The 14534-nt window shown below is 36.9% G+C and overlaps 1 protein-coding gene across 1 annotated transcript in view; it reads right to left on the minus strand.

Annotated features, from left to right (window-relative positions):
- The window catches only part of LOC126199423 (modular serine protease-like), a 207217-nt gene that overhangs the window by 66222 nt on the left and 126461 nt on the right, over positions 1–14534 (minus strand). The window contains exon 6 of the mRNA XM_049936341.1: positions 347–453. Coding sequence (XP_049792298.1) covers positions 347–453 — 107 coding nt within the window. The remainder of the gene's footprint in view (positions 1–346; positions 454–14534) is intronic.

The raw sequence follows: 14534 nt of genomic DNA on the forward strand, positions 1-14534 counted from the left end.
AATAAACTCACATTGCAGCTACATCCCTTTAACAGCAGCTCACACTCTTCCACAGAACAAAAATTTCCACAAACCAAAGTGACTGTATTTGTAGTGCAACACTGATCTCTTCTGCCTGTGTCTCCTTTACACATGCTCTTCAAGGCATATACATTTATCCATCTACTCTTCAGATTTAAAAATTAAACAACATGCTGTCCAGAAATTTTTTTTGTGTGTACTCTTCTCAGAAATTCATTCCATCTAACATCACTCAAAGGAAGAAACCTGTGACACCTGCGATTACACTCCACTTAAAATTATACTATCTAAAATGAATACAAATATGTAATGAACTTTTACTCACTTCAAGTCGTTGCTCCATTGGATCCTTTATATCCCAGCCTCTGTGGTATTTGCCTGCTCCGATCATGTAATCTTTAGGATTAGTTGATTGTGTAAAACAATGAGCAGCTGTAAAAGCAGTAACCATGTAGCATTCTTCGCAATCCTAATACAAGACAACTACTATAACAAAACGTATTTAGTTATGTTATTTCATGGGATACTCTAACATCAAAAACTTTTAGTAGGCTTCAAGTGCTTCAAATTTATTAACTGAAACAACACCATCTTTCCCCACATGAGCAACATCAGGTAGGCAACAATTAGTTATTTGAATGTATAATGTGTAAATATTGTTTGATTTATTAAAGTAGTGTATTTTGTGTTTGTTACATGTGGGGCACATAAGTCCCTGGCGGTGCAATCCAGTGGTCATGTACAGATGTGGTGTGCATCAGGGTAATCATTACAGATAGTCAACCAATGGCCAGCACCTGGGAGAGATTCAGGGTTACACTATTGAGATCTCTATGAATACTGATGTGATGAAAAGAATTAATGTTATAAATAAAATGTTCACTTCTGTATCAGTTCTTGAAAGGTTAACATTATTATGTGTTAAAGACAATATTTTGCTGTGAAGTTATTGTATATCTTTATACAAATCAACATGGAACAGCATCATAATCTATGGATAAAAACTGTTTGGATTATGGATGTATTTTTATTCACATGGTAACTTTTTTAACAAAACTTCAAGATTTGAACATTTACTAATGTGTGGTGGTTTCTATAAATAAATTTAATAATCTAATTACATTAATATTCATGCAAGAAACATTTACACAAAATACATGAACATTACTCCAAAAATCATAAAATTAATAGATGTCTCTTTGAAAAGTTTAAAGCATCTGCATCTAAATAAAAATTTGCTGAAATTTGAAAGTTTAACCAGAACTTACATCAAAAGAAAAGGGAAAACAGAGAGAGTTTTGTGGCATTGGTACTAGCAATGCAGTCCTGTATAAAACTGAAAGTGATAAATCGTGTTATTCATTGCAACTGAAGAAAATCTAACCACATAATTTTGCAGCAACATTGCCTATTATTATTATTATTTCTTTACTTTCTCAGACGTTAAGTCTGGTTTAAAATGGAAAGTGACGCGGACATTGATCAAGCGTCACTTCCTTTTAACTGTACGGTATATGTTACATTGCATTTAGGAACTTTCGGGTAATTAAACATGTATCAATAATTACAGATTTCTGTAGTTGTATATATACGTTTGGATGTAGCTGTATTGCGTTGATGTACTGGTGGATATTGCGTGGTATGACTCCTGTAGTTGATAGTACAATTGGTATAATGTCAACTTTATCCTGATGCCACATGTCCTTGACTTCCTCAGCCAGTTGGATCTATTTTTAAATTTTTCTCTTGTTTTCTTCTGTATATTTGTTGTATTGGGTATGGATATTTTGATTAGTTGTGTTAATTTCTTCTTTTTATTGGTGAGTATGATGTCAGGTTTGTTATGTGGTGGTGTTTTATCTGTTATAATGGTTCTGTTCCAGTATAATTTGTATTCATCATTCTCCAGTACACTTTGCGGTGCATACTTGTATGTGGGAACGCGTTGTTTTATTAGTTTATGTTGTATGCCAAGTTGTTGATGTATTATTTTTGCTACATTGTCATGTCTTCTGGTGTATTCTGTATTTGCTAGTATTGTACATCCGCTTGTGATGTGATCTACTGTTTCTATTTGTTGTTTGCAAAGTCTGCATTTATCTGTTGTGGTATTGGGATCATTAATAATGTGCTTGCTGTAATAACTGGTGTTTATTTTTTGATCCTGTATTGCAATCATGAATCCTTCCGTCTCACTGTATATATTGCTTTTTCTTAGCCATGTGTTGGATGCGTCTTGATCGATCTGCGGCTGTGTTAGATGATACAGGTGCTTGCCATGTAGTGTTTTCTTTTTCCAATTTACTTTCTTTGTATCTGTTGATGTTATGTGATCTAAAGGGTTGTAGAAGTGGTTATGAAATTGCAATGGTGTAGACGATGTATTTATATGAGTGATTGCTTCGTGTATTTTGCTAGTTTCTGCTTGTTCTATAAAGAATTTTCTTAAATTGTCTACCTGTCCATAATGTAGGTTTTTTATGTTGATAAATCCTCTTCCTCCTTCCTTTCTGCTTAATGTGAATATTTCTGTTGCTGAATGTATGTGATGTATTCTATATTTGTGGCATTGTGATCGTGTAAGTGTATTGAGTGCTTCTAGGTCTGTGTTACTCCATTTCACTACTCCAAATGAGTAGGTCAATATTGGTATAGCATAAGTATTTATAGCTTTTGTCTTGTTTCTTGCTGTCAATTCTGTTTTCAGTATTTTTGTTAGTCTTTGTCTACATTTTTCTTTTAGTTCTTCTTTAATATTTGTATTATCTATTCCTATTTTTTGTCTGTATCCTAGATATTTATAGGCATCTGTTTTTTCCATCGCTTCTATGCAGTTGCTGTGGTTATCCAATATGTAATCTTCTTGTTTAGTGTGTTTTCCCTTGACTATGCTGTTTTTCTTACATTTGTCTGTTCCAAAAGCCATATTTATATCATTGCTGAATAATTCTGTTATCTTTAGTAATTGGTTGAGTTGTTGCTGCCAGTAGTTTTAGATCATGCATGTATAGCAAATGTGTGATTTTGTGTTGGTATGTTCCAGTAATATGTATCCATAATTTGTATTATTTAGCATGTTGGATAGTGGGTTCAGAGCAAGGCAGAACCAGAAAGGACTTAATGAGTCTCCTTGGTATATTCCACGCTTAATCTGTATTGGCTGTGATGTGATATTATTTGAACTTGTTTGGATATTGAGTGTGGTTTCCCAATTTTTCATTACTATGTTTAGGAACTGTATCAATTTAGGATCTACTTTGTATATTTCCAATATTTGTAGTAACCATGAGTGTGGTACACTATCAAAAGCTTTTTGGTAATCAATGTATGCATAGTGTAGTGACCTTTGTTTAGTTTTAGCTTGATATGTCACCTCTGCATCTATTATCAGTTGCTCTTTACATCCTCATGCTCCTTTGCAACAGCCTTTTTGTTCTTCATTTATAATTTTGTTATGTGTTGTATGTGTCATTAATTTCTGTGTAATGACTGAAGTTAATATTTTGTAGATTGTTGGTAGGCATGTTATGGGGCGATATTTAGCTGGGTTTGCTGTGTCTGCTTGATCTTTAGGTTTCAGATAAGTTATTCCATGTGTGAATGTATCAGGGAATGTGTATAGGTCTGCAATGTAACCGTTAAATAATTTAGTTAGATGTGAATGTGTTGAGGTGAACTTCTTTAGCCAGATATTTGCTATTTTATCTTTTCCAGAGGCTTTCCAATTGTGCGTAGAATTAATTGCTCGGGTGACTTCATGTTGCAAAATTATCACTTCAGGCATTTGTGGTATCATCTTGTATGTGTGTGTTTCTGCTTGTATCCACCGTGCATGCCTGTTATGTTGTACCGGGTTTGACCATATGTTGCTCCAGAAGTGTTCCATGTCTGTTATGTTTGGTGGATTGTCTATTTTAATGTGTGTGTGTGTTATCTACTGTCTGGTAAAATTTCTTTTGGTTTGTGTTGAATGTTTGGTTTTATTTCCTTCTATTTTCACTTTTTTTTTTGTATCTCCTAAGTCGTTTGGCCAATGCTTGTAATTTCTGCTTCTTTTCATCTAATTGCTCTATTGCTTCTTGTTGTGAGATTTTACCTAACCTTTTTTGTTTTTTGTCTGATATTTCGTTTCTTATAAATTGTGTTAGCTGTCCGATGTCTTTTCTCAGTTTTTCTATTCTGATCTGTAGCCTGTGTTGCCGTGCTGGGTTTGTGGTATTCTTCTGTGTGTTGGTTGGTTCTGATCTCTGCCTAGTGCGTATATTTAGTGTAGTGAGTGCTCCTATATAAACCAGTAGTTGTAACTCTTCCATAGTTGGATTTTCATTTGTTTTGTTGTGTATGATTGTGTTGTAGTTGTTATTGTTGTTTAGACTTGCGGGTTATTTGGTGGTCTATGGAAGAATGGTCTAATGTCTGTATTTGTGTCTTTGTATTCTATATATGTCAGCTGAAATTTTTCTTCTATATCTAACATGTGTGTCACTTCGTGTTCTATTTGTGCCTGTTCTGGTGGCTGTCTTAAGATTTCGTTTTCCTCTGATTGTTTAATTGATGCGTGTTGTTCTTTGTTTATTTGCTCTGGGATGTTTGAGTCCATTACTGTATTATCTTCTTCTGATTGCACATTATTTTGTTCCAGTATTTGTTGTACTTGTTGTTTGATGTTTTCTAATTCTGACTGGGGTATCCTGTTATTTTTTATTACTACATGAATCTTATCAGCTAGACGTTGTTCTGTTAAAAATTTTAATTCTGGGTATCTGGTGATATATGTTGGGTATATTTGTGATCTGTATCCAGTTGTGTTGGTTCCTAAGTTTGTTGCTTGGTCAGATGAAGTTAACCGACACCTCATGTTCTGTTATTACCATCTCATCCTCTGTCTTTGTTTTCCTTCTAGAGTGGTTGCAGGAAGCATATCCTGCAAAACACCTCTATTTGGATTTAAATCATTTTCCATGTGGCTAGCAGTGTCGTTACCATTGTGGACGGGAATAGGGTTCAAGCGTCGTCCCCGACCATGACAGCGCTTGTCCGAGGCTTCATTAGTTCTGTCCTGAACCAACTAATCACACTAAAAGGGGGGTTAGCCCTATTAGTGGTTTGTTCTTTTTGTCGCCTTTTATGACTGGCAGAACATACCAGAGGCCTATTCTTTTCCCGGGCCTCCACGGGGTTTATTATTATTATTGTTATTATTAAGTGTAAAGACCACAAAGACGAAGTTTTATTGTAACAAATGTAGGTTAATTTTAGAGTAAATGTGACACTGCTTAGTTCACTGTTTCTGGTCCAATTCAGGAATTGTCTGAAACACAACATAGCTCTTTTGCCATCAATGCAGAGGTCACAGGTTAGTTTGGTCATCTCAGTTTTGTTGTGGTGCTAGTTGCATAGCAGCTACAATGAAAATGACACTGTGTAATAATTATTTATGTGAGAACCGTAAGTCATTACAGAAGAACAAAAAAAGGGCACATGGGAAAAATGGTTGTCAATAAAGCTCTTTATGACACATAATTTTTCTGATTTTCTCATAGTCATCATTTTTTGAAACATAAGTGGAAGGTATGTGAATACCACCACATGGTGGTATTTCAGAAGGCTTTGGCATTGTTTTGTGCTTGAAAACGTTCATTGAATTAAGTTTAATACTATCAGCACAACATGAAAGGACAACAGTGTAGTGTATTTTTTCATGTCTACTTGTTTTTATAGTTCTAACACCTTTCTTGGCAACAGTTCTGTTACTCGGTACATTAAATGTCAGAGGAGTTTCATCCATATTCGCTATATGGCTTACTTCCACACTGGTTTTCTTTCAATGTTGAATAATAATACTCTTGTGGCATTTTTAGATACATTTTCGTTTTCATTTGCATGCTAAGTCAATGATGCTTCACAAACCAACTTCACCCTTGAAGTCTTAAGTTCCACTGCAGCGCTAGCTTATGAGAGTTCACTTAAATCATTTTTGTATCAATTCCAATGCCACTTAGACAATGTCCTCGAATCCATTTCAAAACGTCATCTTCTAGTTTTGGTCATTTTGCATTTAGTACTCCATTTGCACATTTAATGGTTCAAATGGCTCTGAGCACTATGGGCACTACGGGACATAACATCTATGGTCATCAGTCCCCCTAGAACTTAGAACTACTTAAACCTAAGGACATCAAACAACACCCAGTCATTACGAGGCAGAGAAAATCTCTGACTCCGCCAGGAATCGAACCCAGGAACCCGGGCGCGGTAAGCGAGAACGCTACTGCACGACCACGAGTGCACATTTAATGTTCCTCGTTTTTTTTTTTTTTTTTCCTCTTCATTTCTTGTTTACTAGCCTGCAAATTGTGAAGGTTTTTTTCCATTGGTGGAAGCCCGAAATGCTAATCAGCTGCTCTGTTTCCACATTCTTCTGCATAGCTATTAGTTTCAATTTTTTAGCCGGCATCGTATGAATACCTTTTATTTTTTCCATGAAGAAACTAGCTACTAAGAAAAATATTTTACTGACTGATAAAACAAATCGCTTTCAATTCATGTTCACTGCAATGATGCATCATATGCTAGACAGTGTTCTTGGTTTGTGATGGCAAGGCAGGAGGGAGATGGTGTTAGCAACCTTGTGAATCCCTGCAACTTATATTCATCGTATCAGTGCACTGCTACTGCCAGCTGAATGCAGTGTTGCCAGATAGAGATAGGTTTCCTGTGGCATTGAATATACGGCCATTTTTAAGACTGCCAGGAATTTTAAATAAAACATTGGACATTTTTATATTAACTTAGAGTATATGATGCACCTGAATTTTGGAGGCAATTTTCCAAAGAACAAAGTGTGTCTTGTTGTTGCTGTGGTCTTCAGTCTAGAGACTGGTTTGATGCAGCTCTCCATGCTACTCTATCCTGTGCAAGCTTCTTCATCTCTGAGTAACTACTGTACCTACATCCTTCTGAACCTGCTCAGTATATTCATCCCTTTGTCTCCCTCTACAATTTTTATCCTCCACACTACCTTTCAATACTAAATTGGTGATCCTTTGATGCCTCAGAACATGCCCTAGCAAATGATCCCCCCCTTCTAGTCAAGTTGTGCCACGAATTTCTTTTTTCCTCATTCAATACCTTGTCATTGTTATGTGATCTACCCATCTAATCTTCAGCATTCTTCTGTAGCAACACATTTCAAAAACTTCTATTCTCTTCTTGTATAAACTATTTATCGTCCATGTTTCACTTCCATATGTTGCTTCACTCCATACAAATACTTTCAGAAATGGCTTCCTGACACTTAAATCTATACTCGATGTTAACGGATTTCTCTTCTTCAGTATAGCTTTCCTTGCCATTGCCAGTCTACATTTTATATCCTCTCTACTCCAACCATCATCAGTTATTTTGTTCCCCAAGCAGCAATATTTATCTACTACTTTAAGTGTCTCATTTCCTAATCTAACTCCCTCCGCATCACCTGATTTAATTTGACTACATTTCACATTATCCTCATTTTGTTTTTCTTGGTGTTCATCTTATAGTCCGTAAAATATGGTACAGCTACCAGTTCAGGGCTCTATGCTGAACTTAGCTGGTAGCTGTCATCCCTGTTGACAAGATTGTCACATCTATATCTCTTAGACACACACACCTAATTTGTTGCATGCAGCATTATGGGTTCCTAAACATACCTGGTATTTGGAAATACCAGATATGTATAGCATCCCTAATGAGTGTAGCCACCAGAACATTGAACAAAAACAGCAATGTGTCTCACAACACTGCACGGAGTGCAATATACATGTACAACTGTAATATAAAGTAAATAAGCATTAGCAAAACACAGCCTCAATCAAGGACATTTTAGAAAACTAATATGTTTTTGAGATATTGGCTTCTGGAAGAGCATCATCAAGGAATCTTTTCAGGTAAGGCTCCATGACAATGTTGTTAACAGGAATGAGGACTACCAGATAATTTAGGCATGGAACCATGCACTAGCAGCTAAATGCCAAGAACCCACCCAACAATTGACACTTCACATTACTGAGGGGAAGACTGAATGCACCAGGAGCCTAATAGCATTTTGCAACCCCCACTGTGGGTTGCCCAACTCCGCAACTGGGGATGGATAAGAAAGGACAGCTGCTGCTCAGGTATATACACACACCTAAAAAGTTTTGCAATCACCTCGGTCCTGAGTTCTGGAACCTGTACAGAAAATTGGAATAGAGAACAACATAAACATCATTTCCGCCCTTTTTATTTCTCATGAAAGCCACACATTGCACGTTGTACCAACATGCAGTGAGACCTTCAGAGATGGTGGTCCAGATTGCTGCACATACAGGTACCTCTAATACCCAGTAGCATGTCCCCTTGCATTTGTGTATGCCTGTATACTATGCACTATCCACAAGTTCATCAAGGCATTCTTGGTCCAGATTGTCCCACTCCTCAACGGCAATTCGGTGTAGATCCCTCAGAGTGGTTGGTGGGTCACATCATCCATAAATGGCCCTTTTCAATCCATCCCAGGCTTGTTCAATAGGGTTCATGTCTGAAGAACATGCTGGCCACTGTAGTCGAGCAAAATCATCCTGAAGGAAATCATTCACAAGATGTGCATGATGGGGGTGTGAATTGTCGTGCATGAAGAAGAATGCCTCGCCAATATGCTGCCAATATGATGGCACTATCAGTTGGAGGATGGCATTCACGTATCACACAGCCATTACGGTGTCTTCGTTGACCACCAGTGGCATACATTGGCCCCACATAATGCCACCCCAAAACAGCAGGAAACCACCTTGCTGCACTCGCTGGACAGTGTGTCTAAGGTGGTCAGCCTGACCGGGCTGCTTCCATACATGTCTCCGACAAATATCTGGTTGAAGGCATATGTGACACTCATCGGTGAAGAGAACATGATGCCAATCCTGAGCGGTCCATTTGGCATGTTGTTGGGCCCATCTGTACCACACTGCATGGTGTCGTGGTTGCAAAGATGGACCTCGCCATGGACGTCAAAAGTGAAGTTGCGCATCATGCAGCCTGTTGCGCAGAGTTTGAGTCTTAACACAATGTCCTGTGGTTGCACAAAAAGCATTACTCAACATGGTGGTGTTGCTGTCAGGGTTCCTCTGAGTCATAATCCGTAGGCAGCAGTTATCCACTGCAGTAGTAGCTCTTGGGTGGCCTGAGCCAGGTGTCATCGACAGTTCCTGTCATTCTTGTATGTCCTCAATGTCTGAACAACATCGCTTTGGTTCACTCCGAGAAGCCTGGACACTTCTCTTGTTGAGATCCCTTCCTGGCACAAAGTAACAATGTGGAGATGATTGAACCATGGTATTGACTGTCTAGGCATGGTTGAACTACAGACAACACAAGCAGTGTATGTCCTTCCCGGTGGAATGACTGGAACTGATTGGCTGTCGGAACCCCTCCGTCTAATAGGTGCTGCTCATGCATGGTTGTCTACATCTTTGGATGGGTTTAGTGAAATTCTGAACAGTCAAAGGGACTGTGTCTGTGATACAATATCCACAGTCAACGTTTGTATTGAGTAGTTCTGGGAACTGGGGTGATGCAAAACTTTTTCTGATATGTGTATAAGGGGGTGCCCATACAATCTAAACATTTCATCAGAAGATGACTAGAGTGACTCTCTGAAGAACTGTGCTATTTCAGTGCACCCACCCAGATGGAAACCTGATAGATTTTATGAACAGTAAATTATGGGTAAGTCTACATTCACATATATGCATCTTGTTTCAGTATTAAGAAAAACAGGATCGAAATGTCATTCCTTCACCTTCAAGGTGACAAATGAGATTTAAATTATCCAATGTAATTCACAAGCAGTGAGATCTGATGGAGAACATGCTTCACACAATGTAAAACATTCCTCCTTCAAACATGGGCTGAAACTATTTCTCTGTAATCACCAACTCCCATGTTATATTATACACATACAATATATTTTGAAAACACGCGACTGACAGGATGGGTGACATTGCCCTATTCATCCATGAAACTAAAATACTAGCAATCAACGGAACCTTTTTCACTATGAATACAACACCACTCCAGCCCATAACTGTACACATTAACTTTCCAGGTGGGCTATTGATAGCTGTGTCTCATAACAACTGAGCCAGATCAGTTGCACCGAATAACATATAGCAGGTGCTACAACCTTGTTCATAATACTATAATACATGTCATGGTACTAGGCTGCCAGCATGCTGCACTTCAAATATTCTGTCAATGGTAATGGTGTCTGCAGAGGCCTATCACCAGAGGCCACTTGTAGAGGACCACATGACTTGTGTACATGGCATTGCATGGCATCCACCAGACTGGATACTGCAACCTTTCTCTTTATAAGCACAATGCAACTGTCATTCCCCCTCATATTCTGATTGTACTTTTGGTCAGCAACTGCTTGTACCAGTACCTGGATTGTTTCTGTGTTTGTATCCATTCTTAACTATTGTTCACTTGGATGTGGAAAAAGAATATACTTCGCTTCATTGTGGCCATGTTGTTTGTGTCTTACAGTACAATATAGCTAGAACTTCCCAACAGGCTTTATAGCCCTCTCTGCATCTTGTAAGTTCATCTTCATAATTATTTTTGCCTTTTAACAGAATACCAATAATTTTGAGAGGTTGATATGACAATTTGGATGTTTCTGCACTGCTTGACATCTTGTTTGTGTTTTTCCAGGGCAGTTTCCTAACTGCAATCTTCTTTAATATCTCAGCAGCATATAGTATCATACAAATCCTTGTACTGATATATAAGCTTTTTACTCTGAAAATTCCAAATGTCTTCTTCATTCGTATGTATGGGCTGATCCACACTTAATGGGCATACTTTTGGTCTGATAATGGGATGGTGGGCTATACATAATATTAAAATGTCCCCTGCAAGGGTTGATCTTCAGCCCAATAGAGCACATCTCTTGTGAAACAAACTTCTCCCCCACCAACTGTTAAACATTTATAGTATGAATAACTACATGCCTCTAATTAAAGGCTGTGTCTCTTCAGAAAACCTGCCATAACTTAGATTTGGATGTCATAATACTTTATGACTGGATGATACAAATTGTGTTAACAATACAAGTGGAAACCGTGGAGCTTACTTCCCAATACATGTAGCATCTTGTTCCAAAAATGATGCTGGGAGACCATTCAATATCAGTAACCTCAACAGCACAATTTTTGGGACTAATCTGTGACTTGTGCTATGCTCACATCAGACGTTTTCTGAGCCTGTACATGCAATAAACGTTTGCTGGTGGTGGCCCATATTAGTAGAAAACAAATCCTCTCCTCACATGATATTTATCTTATACCACAGACAAAACAAATTTAGCATTCACAAAATTGGACAAAATACAGTATCTGTGGATTAAAATGCTGATCAAAGTGAAGCAGCCCATACCAAACAACGATAATCTGTTGGATGCACTAGAAATGCCTCTCCATGTTCAGTGCTGGTTCATGGTTGATAACTCTAGAGCTCCCAAATGTCTAGAAATAGAGTACCCTACAGGTGCTTTATAGATCATTTGCATTTCTCTAGTGAAATAAAATGTGCACTTTTGAATAACATCCACTAAACAGAAATGACCCCAGCATTCAGCTGACTGGACTAATCAGTACTTTGAAATTTCTTTCTTTTGGTTACTCAGTCCACACAATCTACATCTGCTCCCCCAATGTGAAACGTTTAACATTAACACCATGTTCCTAACAACAGTGCAAATTCGGTGGCCAGATGCAATTAAAATATTCACTTAACATGTAAAATTAAGTGAAAAACTACATGCTGACAAATTCCTTCTTTTGTCCTGACCTTCAGGAGAGACAACAGCCATAGAGCAAGCTCTAGACTGAAAAATATTCTGATCAGAGCTTTCTTCTTGTATGTACTATTGGCTTTCAACACATCTAAATTAGGAGAGACACAAATGTCAATGTTATGAGTGGAATATGCATCTTTGGAGAAATTTTTCTGGACCCAGTATACCATAGGGTTCTAACAAAATATGTGGATCTAGTATTTCACATCATAGTGCTTTTGCATATTTCGAATGAAGAAAATGACTGTTAATGCTTTAACGTACCAGAGATGATTCAGATGGAAGTAAAGAAACACGAAAATAAACTTCATTGATGAACAAGTTTTCCATTTTTTTGAGGCAAATTCCCTAAAACTCATCCTGGAGAAGAGCCTTGGGAGATATGAAATGAATCTGGTTACACATTAGTATACAGAAACAGACACTGCTGGGTATGTCTTTAAAGTATACTAACTACATTTGACAATGCTAGTTTACTCACATTGATAATTATGGGGATAACTTCTAGATAACTTTCTAGCAGTATATGTATATTAGGAGAAAATGGCTATTTTTTCCAAGAACCACTGCTTTTCCTAATAGTACTTAGCAGTTGATTTTATCTATTACTTGAAACAAAACATTTACAACACTTTGCCCAGAATACTGTCAGCTGTCTATGTACTGCAAAAGTCAAGATCTGTGTGTATTACGAGTAATGTAAATGTAATTGTGATTTATTAGTCTCATTACATACATTGTGCAGCTCATATGATCTCCTGTACAGGAAACCTGTCACGCTTAGCAAAAATATAATGTAAAATGATTTACAGAAATTCTTTTTCCACTATTTTAAGAATAATACCAATAAATACAACACTACAATATTTACTATAAATTAACAGTTTACCAATTTCCTTTGTTGTACACAGACAACATTGCAATATTAGCTACAGATTTTTATTGTTCAAAATGTCAGGCTGTCTTCAATGAATTCTTCAATGGTGTAGTAACATTTCTCTATTAAAATATTTTGGAGTAAACTTTTCAGCAAACCAAGGTCCATTGTTAATATGTTTCTTCCTTTTCATTTGTTATTTATTTTTAACCCCATGTACAGTGGTGTCTGAGCATAAAGCTTCACATGATGTGAGGGAAATTTGAAGGTTTCCTTGTGATGAGTACCATAGCTATGCTTAAAACGGAACTTTTCAAGATTATGTTGATTATTATATACAAAAATCAAAATTTCAAAAATGTACACTGAAGTAATTGTTAGTACATTTAATTTCTTGGACAATGGACAACATGACTCATTTTTGTGGGCAGCACACATGTTTCTAATGATTTTCTTCTGAAGAATTGGTAGCCTTGTGCTGTTCCTATAGTTTCCCCAGAAAATTATCCCATACTGAGTAACAGATTAAAAATAACTGTGGTAGACTGTATTTCTTGTGTCCATATGAGTGGCACCAGATAAAATAAAGATTGCAAAAGCTAGAGAATTTAATTTATTTACCTGGGAATCTATATACCCAAGAATTTCACATGGCTCGCTTCTGTCACCAATTGATTAGTATGGGCTATTTGTACAGGACATAATATTGCTGACAATTTAGAGACAAATTCTATTATCTGGGTCTTAGTGACATTGAGATTTAGTCCAACCAGGATTCCAGTTTCCCCAGAACATTTTCTATACTATCTGGAATCTTTTCTCTTGTATCATTTTCTATCAGGACTGAGGCGTCATCTGTGAACAAGACTGAATGAGCATCAACATTTAATGGTAAATCATTCATATACAACAAGAACAGGTAAGACACAGTCTTGAACCCTGTGCAACTCCTTAGGAAATTGTTTTCTATTTGGAGTGGTAGTTAACTGAGTTTGATGTTAAAATAACTCTTTGTTTCCTCTCTGTCAGATAAGAGTTGAACCACTGTAATGCAGTATCTTTGATCCCATAGCTCTTCAGTTTGTGAAGTAATAATGAGAGGTTCACCCAGTCAAAGGCTTTTGTTAGATCACAGAATAGTCCTGAGGCTTTTGTACTCTGATCTAGTGATGCACTTATTTGTTCTGTAAATTCTCTGATGGCATTTATGGTGCTTTTTCTTCTTTGAAAACCAAACTGATTTTTACAAATGTCATTTACTGTAAGGAAATTTTCTAGCTGTTTTGCCATACGTTTTTCAAATATTTTAGAAAAAACAGGAAGGAGACAGATAGGCCGGTAGTTTCCCATATCTTCTGGTGATCCCTTTTGAAATAATGGCTTAATCTCTGCATATTTTAGGACATCTATAAAAAAGTGTTCAGGTCCGTGGGTATGAAATAATATGGTGTACTGCCTTGATTACCATGGAAGGTATTCCATCCCATTCAACTGAATTTTTGTTTTTTTAATGATAATATTGTGTCTTCCACATCTTTGAGTGATTTTCCTGAATTTTTTAAAACAAATGTCTTGTATGTCATCTCTATGCCTGAGAATCATATTGTCCTGGTTGGCTGTCATGTTTACGTCAGATTTTGCTATATTGACAAGGAAATCATTGAAGCAGTTCGACATTTGAACATGATTTAAAATAATATCATCCTGAAACCTAATTTGAGAAATTTCTTGACTTTTAACATTGACTTTTTTTTTTTT

The sequence above is a fragment of the Schistocerca nitens genome, chromosome 8, assembly GCF_023898315.1.
Source record: "Schistocerca nitens isolate TAMUIC-IGC-003100 chromosome 8, iqSchNite1.1, whole genome shotgun sequence".
In the NCBI taxonomy this organism is placed as follows: domain Eukaryota; kingdom Metazoa; phylum Arthropoda; class Insecta; order Orthoptera; family Acrididae; genus Schistocerca; species Schistocerca nitens.